At 39.8% G+C, this 22,491-nt stretch overlaps 2 protein-coding genes across 4 annotated transcripts; one reads left to right on the forward strand and one right to left on the reverse strand.

Annotated features, from left to right (window-relative positions):
- Positions 1-637: 637 nt before the first annotated feature.
- On the reverse strand, positions 638-7,515 carry jkamp (jnk1/mapk8 associated membrane protein). Its single transcript, XM_056393358.1, has 7 exons — positions 7,383-7,515; positions 6,674-6,753; positions 4,792-4,946; positions 3,412-3,618; positions 3,091-3,272; positions 2,903-2,979; positions 638-2,773 (listed from the first exon to the last, which is right to left on the reverse strand). The coding sequence occupies exons 1-7, from the start codon at positions 7,384-7,386 to the stop codon at positions 2,555-2,557; spliced, it is 924 nt and encodes a 307-aa protein (XP_056249333.1). The 5' UTR covers positions 7,387-7,515; the 3' UTR covers positions 638-2,554.
- Positions 7,516-10,817: 3,302 nt separating this feature from the next.
- LOC130180718 (G-protein coupled receptor 135) lies at positions 10,818-18,295 on the forward strand. 3 transcript variants are annotated; one of them, XM_056394414.1, is made up of 3 exons: positions 10,818-11,432; positions 12,296-12,563; positions 14,779-18,295. In XM_056394414.1, exons 2-3 carry the CDS (start codon positions 12,448-12,450, stop codon positions 16,118-16,120), a joined length of 1,458 nt encoding a protein of 485 aa, XP_056250389.1. In that variant the 5' UTR covers positions 10,818-11,432; positions 12,296-12,447; the 3' UTR covers positions 16,121-18,295. The 3 variants fall into 3 exon arrangements, with proteins under 3 accessions (XP_056250389.1, XP_056250388.1, XP_056250386.1); XM_056394413.1 differs by having other exon boundaries at positions 10,818-11,266; XM_056394411.1 differs by having other exon boundaries at positions 10,818-12,563.
- Positions 18,296-22,491: the final 4,196 nt, after the last annotated feature.

Below are 22,491 nucleotides of genomic sequence, written 5' to 3' on the forward strand. Positions count from 1 at the left end.
GTAAATGTACTTAATTTCTTCTCATCACTGCTATTACAATTACATGGAAACATTTCATACTGTTCAATTATTGCATTCGTAATAAAACGCCATGGAAACATTGCAAACTAAAACTGTAATTTAAGGCTAAAGTTAGTAACTAGCTAACATCAGCGTTCGTCTTTAGATACTTCACACCATCTAATTCAGGAACAGTGAAGGTCAGCTAGTGAAGTGTATTAAACAAGCCAGATAGTCCAAACAGAACAATGTATGTCAGTGAGTCTCAGTGTGACACCGTCCTGCAGCTAAGTAGCCTGATGTTACTGCCTCCTGTCTATACATCATAATGCACTGTCCAGAATGTATTCAAACACAATTTGGGTAATTACAGGGAAAGAAAAATACGTTTTTCGAGCACTTATCAAATGAACTGTTTTGAATGATACTCTGTCAGACCATGTTTAAAGTAATGTCTTCGTGTTTGGTTCCTTAAGTTAATGAATTCATGAGAAAAGAAACCAGAGGAGGTAAAAAGAAGGGAAGAGGGAAAATAACACAAAGGCAGGCTCAGAAGGAATGTCATCTCATTTCTATGACCTGACTATCAGTATATTAAATGTCCTGCAGTGTACTTTACAAGAAAGTCCACGCTCTATCATGTTTTCAAGGCGGCTCTACTTTATTTGTGTGTTCACGCCCACAAAGTGCAGACTGTATTTACACAGGTACAAACATGCATTGTTCCTACAGTCAGGTTCAGAGTGTGCTGGTTCACTCTGGACTGAGCTCCCTCGACTGTAGAACATGAACTTGTGGAACAGGCTTTGTTTAGGTTCTCACTCTAACGAGGTGATCCACAGAAACAAGTAAAAGCTTCTGTGAACAGGCTGGATGGAGCTGGCTTTGCATGAGGCAGTAACATGTCTCCCGTCTGCAGAGACAATCATCTGCAAGCTCTCATCTCTGTGTTCAAGAGACCACAGTTTCTACCTGGCAGCAGGTGTGAATATGACTCATAGGTACCTGACGTTTTAGCTCATGCAAACTAAACTAACTGGTTCAGTAAACACATATCATACAGGAAGCTACACTGAACTTTAAATATTACTGTTGTGAAACTTTACTTTGCAATATGAGCCGTAGTTGTGCATGTAGCAAATCCTACTGAACATGAATACACTCATATTTACAACTATTCATATATTTACAATCACATACATGTACAATACCTCAGCAGCTTCAACTCAGAAAAAACATTTGAAGGGTTGGAGGGAAGTTCATTCGCAAAGTCTTCAGACCCCTTCACTGTTTTCACATTGTTATGTAGCACTCTCATTTCAATTCATTTTAATAAAAAGTCATTTCAGTGTAACATTTTATCTTTAGGACAAATTGAATGTAGCAGGTTTGTCTCATGTGTTGGTGGGAAAGACAAATTCCAGGGAACCTTTGAAAAACAGACTCACACCTACAACCACACTACAACTGCATCTCTTAAAGTCTGTCTCAGAAAAGATGAACGTTATTATGTTTTAAAATAAAAAAGTAACATTCATTTAAACAAATGGTTTGGTGCAAATCAAGTGTGGTCATGTGTCATTTCCAGCTACAGTCTTGATTTAGATAAAGAAACTAAACTAACTGGTTTTCTTTAATCCAGATTATCACAAGAGTCTCTGAGGATTCTGGGAAAATCCCCAGAACTACCAGGGACTTTGCTTTGAGAAAGATGGACGCTCAGCTCTGCGACAACATGTGTTAAAACAGGACCAACTGTGTCCTGCCTGGATGTGGCTGAGGTCACTTTGATATAAACGTGAGTCTCTACACCACGACCTGAGGTGATCTGAGTAACCAGGCAACCATCACTCTTCATTTCATTTACTAGAGAAAATATACAACATTCACAAAAACACTAAAAGGCATCTGTCGTCATGATGATGTCAGCTCAACATGAGACAGGCAGTGAGGACGGGAATAATGAATTTAGGATTTCATTTTCCAAAAACAGGATTTTAACTTAAAGATGAAAATGTATCCATAATCAATTAATTGTTCCACTCTTTAATCAAGTTTAAATATTAAATACTTTCTGGTTCCAGATTTGCTCTGTTGCAAACCGTTGAGTTTGGCAACTTGTAATTATTCTTATGGAATATAGGAGAATTAATTAACAATAATTAAGATGGATTTACTTTGAATAAACGATCATTAGCGGCAACCTTGCTGAGTGGAAATGTAAACGGTGATGTGAGCAGCTCTCAGCCTGGACTGTGCAAACAGGGTAAAGAGCTGCTGCTCATGGCGTCTTACTCCTATGGGAGGATTAGATTAAACTGTTATAAATAAAGATTTCATGTGACAGAAACACATTCATGATAAATAATATAAAGCAGATATCAGTTATTGTCCAATTCAACTGTGAATGTACTTCATTAATGTTAAATATCCCATTCAAACCCACTGATCACCAACACACCGCTGTCTGTTGATGGCTGCCTCAGACTCAGAGGAGATCTGACTGTAGCTGTGAGTTTAATCTCATCTCTGTTGAAATCCTGATGAAACCAGCTCAGTGTCCGTTGCCGCCCTCAGACAGGATGCGGCTGGGCTCGGTGAACTTTGCCGTGGCGATGTAGAAGAGGGCGGGGCCAGGCACGAGGGCCAGCAGCGGCAGGTCCTGCGCCAGCTTGTCCAGTCGGGAGATGGAGATGATGCCGTACGCGTGGAGCAGCCAGTGGCTGAACAAGACGACCAGACGCTTCTTCTTAGCGATCAGGTTCTTAAAAGACTGAGGAGGAGGAGGAGGAGGAGGAGGAGGAGCAGTAGACAGAGACAAGAGGTTAGAGATCAGCTTCAAGGAAACACAAATCAAATGCTCCATGATGCTGAAAAGACGCGGTGCAGTGAGTGTAGTTACCTGTATCTCAGAGGCAGACATGTAAACAGCCAGCGTGACCAGAGACAAGACCAGTATGATGTAGGGAAACGCATAGTCTGCAACACACAAGCTGTCATTTAGAGCTGCACAGGTCGACCTACACGTTATCATTTAAACTGAAGTGAGTAACAGCTGTGTGATGTGTTAAACATGAAGTCAGTACTCACAGAGCAGGCCTCCGCCCACCGCCTGCAGCACAGTGAGGATGGGGAAGAAGTAGAGAGCGGCGTAGATGCTCTTGAAGCGGTCAGATTTGCCCAGACCACAAGCAATCTTCTTCACCAGCAGAGGGCGCAGCAGCATCATCAGCACCAAGCAGAACGCATAGTAGATCAATACGATGGTGTAACTGAGGAGGAAGACAAACACGATGGACTCAACGCTGGTGACAACACAGGCCGGAGGTTATTTAAATTTCAACGACTTCTGTGCACTTCCTGGTGAACATAAAGTGAGCCTTTTAAAACCCCCCCATCACCCGCTCTTACAGTGGGTAGACGGCCTCCTGGGTGCAGTGTATGGTGTTGATGTAGTCTGGACTGGGGTTGTAGAGCATGGTGTACCAGTCTGACAGCATCTGGACTCCACAGGACCGGATACTGAGCTTGCCCACGGGCTCCGTGACCAGCAGAGTGACCACGGCCGACACGCTGCACTCCAGCATGGCTGTGATGTGCTGCAGCAGAGCGCTGGAGCTGAACACACGACAGCACGGGATCAGACAGCAGAGACGCACAACTCCAGTTACTCATAACTCCAGTTACTCATCACAGATTCTAACACTCAACTCACAGAAAATATCCAAACTTTTATATCCCAACACAGTCCAGCCCAAATTTTATGATAAGAATATCATTACTAGTTTCAGGTTACATCCGTGTTCATCCAGAGTCATAGAAAATATCAACCATTTGTGTGAAATTTTGTCGTATTTGCTGTGAAGTCTTAGAGTAATGGCTAAAAAGAGTTTTAAACCACCAAAATCTTATCAGTTCATTCTTGAGTCCAAGTGAAAGTTTGTAACAAATTTGAAGAAAGTCCCTAGAGATCCAGCGTTCACAAGGCCAAAATCATGTTTTGTGAGGTCACCATGACCTTGACCTTTAGACACCTAAATCTAATCAGTTTGTCCTTGAGTCCAGGTGATGGACAACTAGGAAACAATATGCCTCCAGCTCTGACTGTAGAGATATAAAACTATTGCATCCATTGTACAATGCAACATTTTTAATTTTTTAATATTGGCCCAAACCTACATGAAATATGAAGAATAAAATATCACAGCAAAAACAAAACCATAAACAAGAACATTTGTGCTTTTGGCAGGATGTTGTAGAACAGCAGTTAAGACCAGAATCATTTCATCATTCAATTCATTGAACTGAAAACTACTATACAAGTTTCTGACTTTTACAATGAAAACAAATGGTGAAAAGCTACGTTCAGAATGTGGCTACAGCTGTGGGTCAAATCTGTTTGTTCTGTAAAGTACAAAAACGGCCTGAAGCTGCTTTAAGAAACAGTTTCCTGAGAACAGGCCTGGTTTACTGAAAGAGATCTGAGTGAGTGATTTGCTAGAATAATCTTGGTTGTAGCTGCTGCAGCTTTTGACCTGATAAGATTGACTTTCTCTCTTCTGATAAAAACAGAGCTTGGAAAGTGTCCTGCTCCATTATAATGTCAACTCCGTGCTCAATGTCAAGAAGTTAGATTCACTTTGCATCTTTGGACCTGACAGTGACTCTGAAATCATGAAATGACAGATCATGTCGTGGTCTCGATCTTTGTGTGTGTGTGTGTGTGTGTGTGTGTGTGTGTGTGTGTGTGTGTGTGTGTGTGTGTGTGTCTAGTCTTGTGTATGACCTCACCTCTTCTTTCCAGAGTACCACTCAATGAAGAACCAGTGCAGCACCAGAGGTAACATAGCCATGAATCCCAGATAGAGCCAGTCGTAGAGCTCGGGGGACTCGTTGCAGCGTTCACACACCTTCTGCAGGTTGGCCCGCTCTCCACGAGGACACACCTGACAGCACAGACACACAGCACACATAAACTCACTGCAGGCCCGACAACAGCTTTTCATTTTCCTCTTCGTCTTTCCAGAATTGAATCTACAACATCATCATTGTGCTGCATTTCACTGTGAAAACTATGATAGAAATTCATAAAAAAGATTGTTTCCTGTGCAGCTCCACACCTTCCTCAGCTTTACATTCACAATAGTCAATGTTAGCAGTGGTGGTTCCAGTGTGGTGCTGGACACTGACACCAAATCTAGACATCCTTCAGTACCTTTGTTTTTTACTAAATGACTTTTTCATTTAATTCTACCACCATTGTTAATAACAATAATGATTATAATTAGCAGTAGAATAATGATAATAATAATAATAATAATAATAATAATAATAATAATAATAATAATAATAATAATAATAATAATAATGTTGATATGTCCTGTGCTGGGACTTAAATCCTAAGACAGGACCCATCAGGATGTCCCTGAGGCTGCGCTCTGGATTGTAAGTCTGCAATGTAACTGGGAACTGAACCATGAAGCGCTTTAAAAGGTAAATAGGAAAATTTTTATAATTTTATACTCAAACTGATGAGAGACTAAAAAAATCAGATGTGATAAAGTCCTGTCTTCTAGTTTTCAAGCAGATGTATTTTTACCAGAAGGAAGGATTGAGAGCGTTTGTTTGACTCACAATAATTCACAACAATCTAACGTGTGTGAGAGACAAGACCTGATCTTTGAGATGCTCCTACGACAAAAACACAACTAAATAACACGTGCATAACAGCTCTGCTCCCTTATATTTACATTTAGTTTGACTTCCTGAAAGCTGATGTAGATAAATAGCTAGTCAAACATTGTCTGAGGCAGGCTGCTTGTTCTAGTGTGGAATGCCATCTAAATCAATATTAATTCAATGAATACAGCTGTTAAATGAACCCTAAATTAAATAAATTAGGTTATAAATGTAGAAATAATAAATAAATATAAATATAAATATATACATTTCATTTCCAAATGCCACATTTATTCCCCAGTTCTTTTTATTTCCATCTGTTCTGTGCTGTTCTGGTGCTGTTGCTTCGGTCTGAATCTGTGAGATAACCATGCTCCATCCTTTAAATATAACAGATGGAAATAAAAAGAGCTGGGAAATAAATATGACATTTCGAAATAAAAGTCTCTGGAAAAAATTAAATGTGGAATTATAAAAGACCCCTGAAATAAATGAAAAAGGTAATTCTTAAATTAAAAGCTATTTATTTATTAGTTTTTATAGCTATTTTTTTATTTGACTCACATATAATTTATCAATTACATTTATTTATATATTTCTATATGTATGACCGAATTTATTTATTTCATAACAGTAGTTGTTTATTTATTTATTCATTTAATATATAAATATAATACTTATTTAGATGGTATTCCATACCAGTTTTGAATCAGACCATGGAGAAGCTGACACAACATCCCCAAATCTGAACAATGAAGCTGTTGAGTAGCTTGGTTTCATCACTCAAGCACAGAAATTCAATGACTAGCTGAGACTCAACTGTATAGTGGGTTAGGGCACTATACGCACTACACAGTCTGGTGCAGGACACAAAACTGGAAACCAAAATTTCAACTATCTCATCTCTCTTCTGTAGCATAGACGGATGACAAGCAGTTCCCCACAGACACACATACACAGCAGCAGTCAGACATGAATCTGGGTCAGTACTCACACCACATTCTCCCTCCACTGATCCATTAACCATCATCCTGCCACAGTACAGGCCTGGACACGTTGAGCTCATGGCCACAGCTGCAATGACACACAGACAGCTTTTACACAGCAGGCACCACTGCTCACAGCAGTGTGAAAACACACGGTAACTCTGCAGGTTTCAAATGTAAACACGAACGAGTCTACGCTCCAAAGTAGATGAGAACAGCTGAGGGTTAAGGTTAGTGTCAGTTAGCTGCTCCGGTCAACAGTATATTCTGGTGATTATAATGTGGAATGGGCGGGATTCTCTCCAGCACTGTGCCGGAGAGAGGAGAGATGTGTTTAACAGTAGAGACAGTCTCTCGTTTATTATTATGTGGACAAATACATACGCTGGAGATGTTGTTGATTGAGCTAAAGCAGCTACTTCACAGTAGGGCAGACGAATAACGTTACATCGAAACCAAAAGTCAGTTTCCAAAAAAACTGACTCAAATGTCCGCAGCTGTAACTAATGTTAGTTTCAATGATGACTGTTTAAACTGGTATAAACACAGTGGTGGTTTATTCGAGTAGAGAGACGTCTCCTAATTAGTGTAAAGCAGTGGGATGGAGTTAGCTAGCTAGCTCACAGGTAGCTAGTCAAACCAGACTATTATTTGCAGGGGCGGTCCAACTATCTTGACAAGCTAACTATCACCAGATGAAAGCCAAGACTAACTTACCCATTTTCGACCAGTGGTGACTGAAAACAACTTTCTCGCCTCGGTGCTACAGTATTTCATTCGGTAGCTAAACTGGATACGGACGAAAATAAGGTAACACAAACCGGAAGTTTTCTTCTTCTTCCAATGAATTTCCAGCAGACTGCACACTGTAGAGCTTAACACTGCCCCCCACAGACAAGGGTTTGCTATTGATTCTGTATTTTTAAATACATGCCAGTAGACTAAGACAAAACCAAAAACATCAGAACATTATTATAAGGACAAAGACTCAATTTCATAATCTATATTTAACAAGATTTGAAAGTGACATTGATGATAATGTTGATGTTCATTGAACTACCGAAAAATGTTTTTTCACTTGCTTTGGAGTTTCTTAAATGTGTTCTGTTTTTGGTCTAATGTGAGTTTTTGCAGTGTTGATAAAATCCTACCAGAATTTGTGCTGTGTTTTGAATGTGTGCAGTTTAGATGTCTATGAAGTAAAAACACAGCCATATAATTCATTTAATTATTGTTTTTTGTGCCTCCACACTGGCAACAGTGAGAGCTGCATATTGTTTTAGGGTTGTCAGTCTGTCCATCCCATTCTCGTGGCACACAATATCTCAGTAATGCCTTAATGAAACTTCTTTAAATTTGGCACAAACATTCATTTGGACTCATGGATGAACTGATTAGAGTTTGATGGTCAAAGGTCAAAGGTCGAGGTCATCTTGACATCACAAAACATGGTTGTGGCCCTATGAACGCAATATTTCCTTAATGCCTTGAAGGAACTTCTTCAAATTTGGCACAAATGTTCAGACTTTAGTGGTCAAAGGTCAAGGTCAGTGTAACCTCACAAAACACTGTTTAACCTTTACTTAAGACTTTTTAACCATAACTAAAGACTTCACAGATCAACTATGACAAAATTTCACACAAATGGTTCATATTTGATATGACTTTAGATAAACATGGATGTAACCTGAAACTACTCTGAGTGGAGAAGGTAGACAACCATCAGGGGGTGATTCTAGTTTCTCACTATTTTTGATAAGTTCCATATTCAAAGCAGCAAATTTAGGAAGGTTAAGAGCTTTTTAGAAAAGAAACTCAACAATATATTTACAAGTTTTCACATGTATTTTGTACCCCTTTCTTCCAGTAATTGTATTATTTCTTCTTCTTATTGTTGTTGTTCCTATAATCAATCATGATTTAATCAAAACAATTGCTCTTAGACCAAGTCCAAGAAATTCTGTCCTCCTGCAGTTTGAGTGCAAAAGTTCACCGAATGAGGATAAAAATTAAATGAATGAGAAATGTATTGTATGTATTTATTTATTTTTATTGCATCCAAAAACTTTTTAGATTCCATCTCACTATTAATTTCAATTGTTTGGAAATAGACAGAAGACATCCATTGTTGACACCCAGTAATGGATTCCCTCTTATTGCATGACTGCCATCTACTGGACATATTTGGCACTGACCATGTTCCCTTCACATATAAATACAGTAAATAATGTCTGGTTGGAGCCAATCACAGCTGACATTGGGCGAGAGAGACGGAACGTTTTGGTTTACATTTCGGCACCCGTGTTACTGGGCTATCCCAGGAACACACTGCCTGCTCTTGTGCGTGGTGGCTGCCGTCACTGAGCTGCTGCGGAGACGCAACAGGTGTGAACACACACCTGTTGCGTCTCTGCTATGTTGCTGCTCCTGCAGCTCTGTCTCTCTACACAGAGTTTGCAGGTTACTCCAATGTTGGATATCTTTTCATTATAAATTGACTTCTGATTTATTTTTGAAAGAAATCATCAGTAAAACGTCTCTGTCTCCACATGCAGCTGCTAAGATGGTTAAAAAATATATTTATATTTTTTCATGTCTGTGTCATTCAGATTCAGTCTAGACATAGACAACTATAGTGGAAGGTGTCAGTTTTATGTCATGTTGCTGCTATGATGTAAATATGACATCAACAGGTCTGTTCTCTGTCTATTTCTGCTGGGACACACTTCACGTGTCAAAAATAATAATTCCTTCATGTACATTATTTTCTCCATCATCAGACGAACCAATGGTGTAGAATAAAAAACGTCAATCGACACTACGAGCTACGCTGACTTGCTGCCACTTCACCTCACAACACATACCCCCATGAAATTACCCCACCATCTCATGCAACAAGGGGTAATCTGGGGAGAAGAATCCAGGGTGTTCACTGCTCAGGTCCCACCTTTTCTCTTCTGTCAGCTCATTCATTCAGTTCAGGTGTTCTCCCCTCCTACAGGAGAAACAGGTAGTTTTTTTTTGTTTAGTAAATTACCCCTATTCCATGTACCAGCTTTGGTTTGAGTTTGTCTGCAGTTAGGTCCAAAAACATTCACTTCATAACATTTTCAAACAAAGTTTCCATAACAGAAGTAACTGTTGTGTAATATAAAACTCAAGTCCTGCCAATATGATGTAGCATTTTATATTCATGCACCTTTAGGCCACAAAACGCTCTTGGAAATATCTGTCCTGAGGTTATGGTAATGTTTGAGGGGACTATGTTTTAATATGACAAATTGACGTTTTGGTTTAGTGGAAAACCACAGAAAAGAGCAGTCCAACTTCCTGCTCTCTAAATATGATGAAGTAACTTCTATAATTCTGTTATGCAGTTCTCGTGATCTTCACTTCAGACAATTCCAAATCCACAGAACTGACAATATATCAAGAGCATCACAAAAAATGCTGTGTGACTGATAATGTGATGGAGCCATAGGCTACACAATTATATCTTTTATTATTTTGTTCTTTTAATTGAGACATGAAATATATTTTATCCAAAAAGTCTGTGATATTTATTTGTGTAGCATGAAGTAATAGCCTATATATGGAAATTGCCTGTATGGTCTATGTATACCCAGACCTAATTAAATATTTTAGTTTGCTATTTATTCACAAGCACAGGTGGAAAAAAATTATTTCAGTTTAATTAAAACGTTTCATTTTAATTTCAGACTTCCATAACATGGACGTCATGGCGGTCTGGCTTGATAAAAAGACAGATCTAGATGCAGTAACGTCACTGAAGACACCATGGATGACAATGGCTTTTTAAAATCAGAATGGACAGGTTAAGCTGCTCGTGCTCTGACTGTAGCTGATGCTAACAGGCTCATGCTCATCAGAAACCTCTGAGCAGCGGTAGAAGAGAATCACCGCACCGCTCAAAAAGTATTGTACGTCCGCTGACATGTAGCTAGTGTATCAATTTTAAATAGTTTATTTTGCAGACACCAGTATGATACCATTTTACAGGGACATGGATGCAAAAATCTATCACCAGTTACCATGGCAACTGCATTAAACGTCAGACGGAACAGTGAGCACGTTCATATGAAAGGCGTGGTTTCTGAGAGGGTACGGGTACGGGGGGGGGGGGGGGTCGTCGTAGGCATGTAGAGGGAGAGAGGGGAGCTCGTGCAGAATCTGCCTCACCTGGGATTTCTGGAGCAGCTCGTGAGCTGTTGTTGCTAATGGAGACACAGAGAAGCAGGAACAAGGAGGAACAAGGCCAGTGTATGTTTTTCTCCTGACAGAGATCAACAGGGTGGGAGCCGCTACATGTCAGACGATGTGTTTTTTTCTCTCCTCCCTCCAGCGGCGCTGATCACAGCTGAGGAAGAGGAGATGGATTGACTTTCTTCTTCTTCTCCGTATTAAGAATTTTCAGAGGCCAGAACCTGAACAACAACTGAAGATGTGAATCGTAGCTTTGCTTGAAACGGAGCCTGTGTTCATTCAGAGTGAACGGCTGACTGGGCTCTGTTGAACGAAGCTGGAAAACAAACAGGCGTTTGGAAACGACTGATGGAGAGAAACAGCTCGTTTGTGTGGAGGTGAATGTGAACTGACTGTCCCAAGTCTTAGGAAGAAACGGAATAAATAAACCGTGTTCTACTAACAGATAGCGGGCATTTATATTGAGCATGCTTTAACTAACTGTGGATACGACCCCGGTGGTCAAATTTAACAGAGGGTAAACCAATAACACAGAACTTCCTGGTAAGTTATTTAACTCAGAGAGGTGAAGGTCTAAATATGTTATGTAGACAAAAAAATCTTCTTTTTTAAAAAAATAAATGTGCACATCAGGTTACTCCTGAAATAGATGCAATTGCTAACTAGTTTAGCAGAGCAAAAACCACATCATCAAATCACTGTTGCTAAATGTAAATGTGAATGAATTACAGATATACAATAGGTGACTCCCCCTGTACAGAGTATCTTAAAGTGTTGATGAATAAACAGTGAAAACCTTATAATCACAGCTGTTAATTCTGCATAATAATCTATTCTGAAACTGGATTTATGCGACACAAAACGCATGCATTTTTAATGAAAGACTCCTGTGGATCAGTCATGGCATCAATCAGTGACCTCTTTCTCCTGAGAGGTGGGCTTCAATAGAAAAGTGTCACTGGGAAGTATTATGGTAGTATTACAGCCACTAACACTTACAACAACAAAGCATATTTGACATTGCATATAATTAGTCCCAGAGCCAGTTTTGGCCTGATAGTCAATAATATGAAATATCACAATATTTCCTGCTATATGCAATATTTTACATGACATCAAAATGATTACATTTCTTTTGCAGTTTTGCACAGTCAAAATATAAATATACATATAACTTAAAATTCAACAACATAATTATATATATATATAAAAAGATAGTATTAAGATAGTAAAAGGTAATATTGTATGTCATGATATTTGAGCCGGACTGTATCGAGATTAAATTTTGGATATTGCCCGAGCCTACTGGTTATTGGTATCCATCATACAAAAAGACATTACATCCTTTTATCATGAACACAGACTTGACTACCCCCTTTTCATTTTCTCTGTTGATGGATTTGAAGATGCTGAAAGCAGGAAACGACACACGGATGAGGAGGAGTCATTATCAGCAGCCATGTCTGACTCCAGGAACCCGACACTGACTGACTCTGATCCGACTGGATGTTTGTGAGATAAGGGATGAGTTTTGTTGTGTTGTTTTTGTGCGTCATCGATGGAGTCGCCTGTTAGCACGGCCCTGTGGGGCGGTGGTGGCAGCAACTACACAGCTGACAACTCTGGGCCGAGCTTCATCAACCAGCTAGGCACTGGCTCACCTGTTGTGCCGAGGTAATTCACTCTGTTCTGCTGCCTTCACATCTGTCCCCTCTGTTGCACCAGAATGTAACAGCTGGTTAAATTACTTGCTTATCTGCTCACTGGCACCTGCACCATCCAAACACCCTTTCCTGGCACTGCAGTGGCCTACAGGTGGCAAACATATTTTCAACCATCAAATTAAAAGACCAGCTAATTTCAGCAGAGATACAGTTCAGCCAGGAGAAATGATTTCATATCTCAAATGTAGAGCACACTGATCAGAAATGAGTGGTGTCATGCCCTCAGGACTGGAAACAGTTTATATCGGTGGCATATTGCAGGAGCTCAGGGACCACTGAATCCATCAGGGTTTCATGGTGATGGAAGATGCTCAGCTGTCAATGTGGGTTGTGTGATATTGAATCTTTTCTTCATGCTATGGGATGAACCTGCACTGTAGGTATTTTATTTTAAGCCCTCTTTTCTATTCCTGCACATTTTTCCAGACGAGACAACAAGGTGCAGAGCTATTAATTGATTTGCAGAAGTCAAATTTAGATCTTTTCTCTTTTTACAACATTCATGTTAAGACATGTGTCTTATCAAAGCTAAAGTAACTGATTCAAGCTACTTTTCATTCACTTGATTAGAGGGAAATCCCTGAATTGTTTTATAATTCCTGTGTTTTTGGTGTTATTGAATCACCTCCTCTGGCCACACCTCTGATTTTAGTGGTTCAAACAGGTCAGGTCAGATCTAAGATTTTTCTACACACATGGAGGGTTTGTTCCTCTTAAATATTGTTCACTATGTGTTTAAATCTGTGTCAGTGAACATTTCTCCTTTGTCAAGATCATCCATCCACCTGTCAGGTGTGGCATATCCACATGCTGATTACACAGCCTGATTACTGCACAGTTGTCACCTGGGCTGGTCACAATAAAAGGTCACTTTTAAGTGTGCAGTTATAGTTTTGATAAAATATATTTATAAAGGTACTGAACTGTGGGTTTCACATGCTAGATGTGTAGGCTCACTCCTCTTCAATAGCTCTGAGTTTGCTGGATATTGACAGGAAGCGGATCACGCAGATCCAGATCATCCCAAACATGCTCAATGTCTGGTGAGTGAGGGTCTGGATGGATGGACGACCACACTCTCAGAAACAACAGTGGAGACGTCTCATGGTGGTGAAATGACCATTCATTTCTGACATTCAGCACACCAAACTTCAAGACATGCAACATCTGTACAATTATGTAATAAAACTGCACATTCTAAAGTCACCTTTTATTGTGATGTGCCTGGGTCACGCCTGTGCAGTAATCATGATGTGTAATCAGCATCTTGATATGCCACACCTGTCAGGTGGAGGGATGATCTTGACAAAAGAGAATTGCTCACTACCACAGCTTTGACACATTTGAGAACAACATTTAAGAGAATCAAACCCTCTGTGTGTGTGTCTGTGTGTGTGTGTGTGTGTGTGTGTGTGTGTGTGTGTAGAATAATCTTTTATTTCTTAGATCGTTTATTTCAACTCGCCAAAAATGGTAGTAAAAACAAAAGTATTTGGGACAGAACCATTGATATACAAATGTTGTTTAAATCATTTTATATTGATAAGTTTGACTTGGACAGATGTGAGGTTTCTAATGTATTTGACTGATGTGAAAAACAGTTTGTGTCGATGGAAAATTATATTGGCTGAACAAATACATCACTTGTTTTAAAAGTGATGTTTGACTAATGTGATTGGTCTTTTTTTTTTAAATAAAAAAAAAAAATGGCTGACCGGGGAAATGCATCCTACCAATGAGCTCCATTTACCCCAGCAGAAAATGATTGTTGAGGAAGAATTCAACAGTTATAAGGACATTTTACATGGAGAGTGACTGCGGTCTCTAAAAACTCTTTCCCTTCTCTTTGCCCTCTCCATAACGATGTTAGCAAACCACAAGTTATTTATTGTTACCATGGTGACATTGGTCGTAGGCCTGATTTAGCCTTGGGATGAGGTGTCTAATGTTTGAGGCTTAAAATGAGTCAGTCTATATTTTTATGAAACAGTCTGATTTGCATGAGACTAATCTATGAGCCAAATTGACCAAAAGACTGGAGCAACACTACAGACCAGTCTGAAATATCTTTGTGAAACCAGCTCCAGGCTGCAGAGCAGTGTTTACTGCCTCCTCTCGTCTGTTTGCATCGTATATCTCTATATAACTTCTTTTTATTTCTTTAGGGTTGTTTCCATAGTTACCAGTCTAGTGACTGCCACCACAGAGGCCACAGTGGGCACCACAGGAAACCTGTCGGCGTTCAGAGACCAAAGAAGGAGCGAGCTGAGTCAAACCCATCCGGCATCAACCCCGTCTGTCCTGAGCGCCGTTGAGAGTAACTCTGTTCTTCAGGGCATCACCGTGGCAGCTCAGGCCCTGGTGCTCCTCTCCATCTTCCTCCTCTCCAGCCTTGGTAACTCAGCCGTTGTTATCGTCATCATCAAACACAGGCAGCTTCGAACCGTGACCAACGCCTTCATCATGTCTCTGTCGCTGTCTGACTTCCTCACGGCTGTTTTGTGTCTGCCCTTCTCCTTCATCATGCTCTTCAGTAAGGACGGGATCTGGATGTTTGGGGATAATTTCTGTGTGGCCAACGGCTTCTTCAACACCTGCTTTGGTATCATCTCCACCCTGACCATGACTCTGATCTCTTTTGACAGGTACTACGCCATAGTCAGGCAGCCACAGGCGAAAATTGGGCGCCAGAAAGCGACTCAGTTGTTGGTAGCTGTGTGGTTAACTGCTGTCATCTTTTCTTTACCCTGGTACCTGTTAGTCCGGACGCCGGCAGAAATCCATAAGCGAGGTTTCTACCACTGTATGTACGTGTTCCACTCTGGGACGTCACGCATGGGGACGGCTTACAGCATCTGCCTCATCATGGTGTGTTATTTACTGCCCTTCTCCCTCATGTGTTTTTGCCATTACAACATCTGTAAGACGGTCCGGCTCTCAGAGATCCGAGTCCGACCAGTGACCACGTACGCATACTTATTGCGGTTCTACAGTGAAATGAGAACAGCAACCACGGTTCTGATTATGATCGTTTTCATCATTTTCTGTTGGGGGCCATATTGTTTAATGGGGTTGGTCACAGCAATGGGAGACTATAAATTCAACCCCGCAATGGACACGGTGGCAATCTGGCTCGCCTGGGCAAACGGAGCCATCAACCCTCTGATCTACGCCCTGAGGAACCCCAACATATCCATGTTACTGGGGCGGAACAGAGAGGAGGGCTATCGGACCAGAAATATCGCTGCGTACCTCTCCAGCCAAACCCAGAACCGCGAGGTTCGGCTCAACCAAGCAGACAGGATAAGGGACCGCTACGTAAGCCGGGTAGGGGTGAACAATAACAGCAGACTGTCGAGTTCCAGTCCTGGAAAAGGAGGAGAGGTGGCAATGTGGGCCTGTAAAAACCCCGCTGTATTCTTCTGCAGGGACGCCCAGTCTGACACCACAACACTACCCAACTCTGTCAGCACTCTAAAGATGAAGACAGCTGACACCAGCCTGTGACGTTCTGGACCGAGTTTGAACTATCTGATAATGGTTTCCATCTGATCTGTATTTACAGTTGAGGATCTGGAGACTGCTGTCACCAGTTTAAGGTCTTCAGAAATACCTGACAGTATTCGTGTCTCGTCGGATCACAGCATCTCATAAACGTTCATGATCCCAATCAAAACTTGACCAGATTTTGTTCCATGAATCAGGAGGATAATGAGTTTTTCGTATAGTTCTATTAATTGACAGAACTGTCAGGAAGACAAAAGTCATGATGGTGAAAACTCAGTTTGAGCAACTGCTGTATAACAGCTAATGAGTTACATGAAATCCTTCCTAAATTTGGAGGACACCATGAAGTCCTCTGAAGGATCCACAGGACCAGCCTGAAGACCTCTGGAAGGGGATGTTGAGTATTGTGACGCCTGTGCTGCAATTTCTTCATGTCATTTCATATGTCAATATGGAAAATTGATAAGGATGTAGCATTTCCTTGATCCTAAACCATCCATGTTTAAAACATATATGTACTGTACATGTCATTTTCAGTAATTTGCTTTAATGCTTAAAACAACCTGAAGTTACAATCTCCCAACGAAACTTGTTAGAACCTCCAACTGCCTCGTCACACCAGGGTGAAGTTCATCCACACTACTGTAGCTTATTAAGCTAACCACTAAGACTACGTCCACACTACTACGTTTTCATTTTAAAACAATCTACATCCAGAGTAACACACCTAAAAACGCATAACTACATGACCATTCATGTACACTGAGCATATGTGAGCCGGTGTAAACAAGGAGCAGATTGTTTACTCTGCAGTTGATTAGTCTTACAACATGCTACAAATGAGAAACAGCAAAAACAGTTGTAGAATTAAAATACAGTAATTAACTGAACAACAGCTGCTAGAAAAGACAAGATCAGTAACAACAGTAATTCATTTTATCGTTGTATTCAATACTGGTAGTCCAATCAGGAGCAACCGTGGGTGTCTAGGTCATTGTTTCCAAAGGTGTCCGTTTCTGTCCGTCCAGATGACAACACAACCCCAGGGTTTTCAAATTAAAACGGATTCGCATTTACAAAACTCGAAGGGAAAGAGATGCGTTTGTCTCCGAAAATGCAGTAGTGTGGACGTAGCCAAAGGCTGTGTCCACACTGGATGTGGGCGTATGTGTGGCGGGTGTGTTTTCGTTTTCATTTCTGCACCCATGTTAACAAGTTAGAGAAGACATGCCTCACGCTTCGAGAGATTCGGCCTTTTGGCTATTTTTCACGTGTGACACGTCTCTGAGCAACATCACATAAAACTGACACCCACCACTATTGTTTCTATGTCTAGGCTGAATCTGATTATGACCAAGACATGGAAAAATATAAACCATTTAAGCAGCTGCATGTGGAGACAGTGGCACTTTACTGACATTTTCAGTTTAAAATAAATCAGAAATGAATTTATAATGAAGAGAAATCCAACAGCTGAGTACCCTGTAAACTCTTATGTAGAGAGATAGTGCTGCAGTAACGGCGACGCAGCAGACACACACAAACAATGCAGTCAGTGTGTTCCCGGCATAAGACACTAGCCAGCAGGGGAAATGCTAATGCTAACTGCACTTGAATGAATTGACTTGGCTCTGAAATGTTGCTGTCTTAACTGCAGGTGTGACCAGGCCAGTAGGTTGTGATGATGGATGGTTTGTTGGATTAATTATCATGGTTTAATTTGTTTGAAGCTGAGATGTTGTAGATCAGAAACTGTGAATATTAAAAGTCATAATGTTTTGTTGTTTAGATGTGAGGACTTTTCATCATGTCTGTCTGTTGCTGCCTGTTGTTTTGATTTATTACTTATACTTACTTACTTATTATTTGATTTGATCATGATTATTCATCAGCTTGAATGTATCTCAACAGGATTTGAGTTGCACTCTCACAAATACAATGAAAGATTTAACACTGTGAGACAGGCGTGATTTCTTAACAGTGTTTTCACAACAGAAAATGATTTTAAAAATGAAATGACCAGTTTAGACACACAAGGACGGACAAGGATTCAGGTGCCAAACAGGAGGGAAAATATGTCATCTCTTGACACGTTGACTTGTTTGTGTAACTGCATTTTCATATCATTGTTTTTTGTTGACAATAAAGAGGTTGCTAAAAAAAGTTTGACTTCAAAATCCACTCCTGTCTCCTTTTTTTTTTTTTAAATGTCTTTTCCATGTGTCATTTTTACCATTGAAAAAAGGTAACACTTTATTTAATTAAGACACAAAAAAACACAAAATAATGAAAAATGCTACACACAAACAAACATATATAAAAAAAATAGATAACAAATAATTTCTTTAAAGAGCAGTCCTTTGAAAACAGCTGGATGTAAACTCAAAACTAACTTTGTCTTTATTTTCCTGGTAATTGGTACTAAATTATATAGTTCTTATGAAAACAAGGGTGGCCCCCCCCAAACAAGTAGTAGTTTGAGCTTCAAATTTAAATGGATGACAATCAGTTCACACATATATAATAACAGACCTGCAGTTTTAAGTAATAATGAAAAGGGGACAGTGTTTTTATTTCTTTGTGGTCCTGTGTCATAACGTGTATTTTATAAGCCCACATCCTGGACTGAAGCCTAAAGGTCACCTGTCTTTGAAGAGCGTCACTGTAGAGGGTCTTTAAAGACCAACACCACCAGGACAGGAAACACAGCTGGTCCTTTAGAGGAGGGGAACATGTGGGTGTTAAATCCTGTAAATTTATCAGCGCTTAGATGATTGAACTATTTTGATATTTCACCCCTCAGAAATGACCAGAAAATTCAAATTCCTGCCTTATCTGATTTATTTGTTCTTCACATTCATGTTTATTTCTTTTTGTCTTTAGAGACTTTAAAAAAAACAACTTTTCTATAAAGTTAAACTCTCAGCCTCTCAGTTTTGTAACTATAAGGAACATTCTTTCATTTAATATAATTTATATAATACAATGTAAAAACACTTTGTTGCAAGTAAAAGTTTGGAAAGTACAACAGCTCTCATCAACCCTTCACATAGCTCTCCCTCCCTCACTGAACACTGCTGAAGTGCCCTGAAGCAAGACACCTGGAACCTCCAGCTGCTCCAGTGGAGCTGCTCACTGTCGGCCTCTATCAGACTGGTTGTACTGGACAGCTCCCAGTATGAACAATGAACCAGTGTAAGTGACAGTTCAAACATGAATCAGGAACATTTGAAGGGATCAGTTCACTCCATCAGAGGTGTTTGTCAGATGGTTGAATGGCGTCTGAAACACCCACCTCCCTCTGTGATTGGTCAGCTGTGTGCAGCTGAGAAAGTGGGCGGGGTTTGAAATTCTCTCTCAGCTCTTTTTTCATTCTTCATACAAACTATTACTGTCTCTTTCAACTACTGAGGTCAACTCTATGAACGTCTTCCAGGAGAGACTGTCTGAACATGGGAGACGTTATCCCCCCCCACCCTCTCATGTTCCCCACACAGAGTGGTTTTAGAGGGAGGGGCTCCCTCCTCCCTGTCCTCACACTGATCCATGCTGCTGAGTTCACATCAGCTCACACACTTTCTACCTTCATGAGGAGAGAAACACAAATAATTCATCTGCACATCAACTGATAATTTCTCCTGTTAAAACATCAGCTGCTCCTCCACTGATTCTTCTTCTCTGTTTCATATCAGTGTCAGTTAAATGCAGTCAGACAGCAGTGTGAGGCAGAGGAAGCTGCCATCAGCTGCTGTACTTCCACTATTAGTCCACTAGATGGCGACATGAAGCTGCAGTGAAGTGAAGAGCAGCCCAGCACACACACACGAAAGCACTTGTTGAATTCAAGAGGAATATCCTCAAAGAAACTGCTGCATTTAAAACCAAAAAATATACCTTCATTCATAACTGTAAACTTTATTATTCAGACATGTTGAATTCTCTGTTTGCCTGTAGAAAATTTCACATTTCATCTTCAGCTGAGCTGCTGTGCAACGAAGTGAAGACCACATTTAATTCCCACACGACTTCAACGCAACATGACAGCTGCAGTCTGAGCTTTTTTTTAACCTAAACTGAAAACACAGCATTTGAACAGTGAAGTGCAACAGGCCTGTATACCAGCAAAAAAATCAAGAACATAGGATCAGTTATGGATTTAGTGAAGCACTCGTGCAAGAAGCGTCAGAAAACTAAAACCATACTGTGAAGATACTCTGTTAAAAGTGAGTCATGCATTAGAGATTTTACTTTTTAAGTGGTGAAACATACACAAGTATAAATGCCTCTTACATGTTAATGCATCTGTAATAATAAAACAGAATACTATAGCACAAGTAATACTCTGGATGCAGGATTATAACTTGTAAAGGTGGATTTCTAAATTGCAGTAACTTGTGATTTTAAGGATCTGAATACTTTGTCCTTCCTCAGAGAAGCACTGTGAAGTTATTGCAGGGTATATATGAGGTATATTTTGGAGTTGGACCTAATAGTTCCTGCTGTGCTGTTGTCCAAAACAAACAATAGATACATTTAAAAAAAAAAATACCAATTAGAATTAAAAGATGGACGTTAAAAGAGTAAGAATACTCCACTACTAGTAAAAACCCAGCTTTCTAATTCAACTTTCTAAGTTTTATCAGTACAAATACACCTACAACTTATCAAAAGTAAAAGTACTCATCAAGCAGAATGGACTCTGTCATCATTATATCACTATATCCTGCATCAACATGTCGGTAGAACCTGTCAGGGAGGAGCTGCTTTCAACTGTTTTGTATTTGTAGGTAGTTTCATCCGTATTCCTGTATCATATTTTATAAAGTGATCATTAGGTTTTTTTTTTTAAATCTGAAAAGTATCTGTGAAATAAATGTAGTGGCTCTGAATTGTTGTGAAATACAAGTATAAAGAAGCAAAACATAGAAATAATAATGATAATTTAGAAGTACTTTAGTTAGAAAATCAGATTCATCCCTTCACATACCTTGTCACGTTCAAGTACAGATTTACATAAAGCTCAAGCTCCTATTGGAGGAGAGCCGGACATGTGTTGTTGTCTTTATGAAAACAGCCATTATTACTTCTTTAATAACAACAACAGTTTTAATCCCCTCAGCCCGCCACAGTGAGTCACAGTCAGTCCTGTAGTGTAAATCTAATGACAGACCACTCACCCCCAGTGACTCAGACAGGGGGAGCATTTCTTTGGGGTCACATCACTATTACCATTATTACCATTACAGCAGGAGGACAGAGTGCACAGCTCCATTGCTTAAGTGAAAGTACAGATCCTCCTGTTCAAATATGACTCCAATACAAGTGGAAGTTGTTCAGTCAGATTTTTACTTGAGTTACTGGAATACTTGATTTTAAAAAGTACAAAAACTACATTTTTGCATTTTTGTCAAGGCATTGTTGTATTGTTCCAAATGTATTTACAAAGCCTAATGAGTGAAAAAAACCTACTGACTGACTGACTGACTGACTGACTGACTGAATGTCTGTAAAACCTGTAGAATAAAGAGAAGTGTGTAGCAATGGCCACAAAAACGCAATTGAATCAACAGGACAGCCATTGTTGTTTTCATATTTCTGTCTTCTTTAGGCAGTGATGAAGTTTGGTCATGATCAACACAAGGAATCTTTCTTTATTTCTAAAATTTCAAACATTGTTAGTTAGACAAAAATGCAAATGCTAGAAATGTAGATGAGTCAAAAGTAAAATATTTGTCTTTTAAGTGTAGTGGAGTAAAAGAAAAAAATACTCCAGTAAAATGATTATATGATTATAATAATATCACTATTATCTATCTATCTATCTATCTATCTATCTATCTATCTATCTATCTATCTATCTATCTATCTATCTATCTATCTATCTATCTATCTATCTGTCTATCTATCTGTCTGTCCGTCTATCTACCTGTCTGTGTGTCTGTCTGTCTGTCTGTCTGTCGCACACGCACACACACACACACACTCACAGAGATATCAACTCTCACTGATGATGTAAGGGTGAGATAACAGGAACACGTTCTCCATGGTTCCCAGGCCGATGGTTCTTACAGGATGAAGATTTTGCTGTGTCAGCCTCAGCACCAACATCTAATAATGTGTTGACACCAACAGTGGAGGAGGAAGTGTCAGAGAGAGATTTTACAGGAGGTAAAAATACTCATTATGCAGAATAGCCCAATTATATTATATATGTATAATATTATTACTGACACATAAATGTCAGTCATTTCTAACTCCTTTATAGTGTTTAATCTATAACTGTGCATTTTATCAGCTGATCCTCATGATCTCCAAACCAAATCAGATCAATAAGATCATATAACAAGTCATCAAATATCAATATCCAAAAC

This window comes from Seriola aureovittata, chromosome 13 (genome assembly GCF_021018895.1).
Source record: "Seriola aureovittata isolate HTS-2021-v1 ecotype China chromosome 13, ASM2101889v1, whole genome shotgun sequence".
In the NCBI taxonomy this organism is placed as follows: domain Eukaryota; kingdom Metazoa; phylum Chordata; class Actinopteri; order Carangiformes; family Carangidae; genus Seriola; species Seriola aureovittata.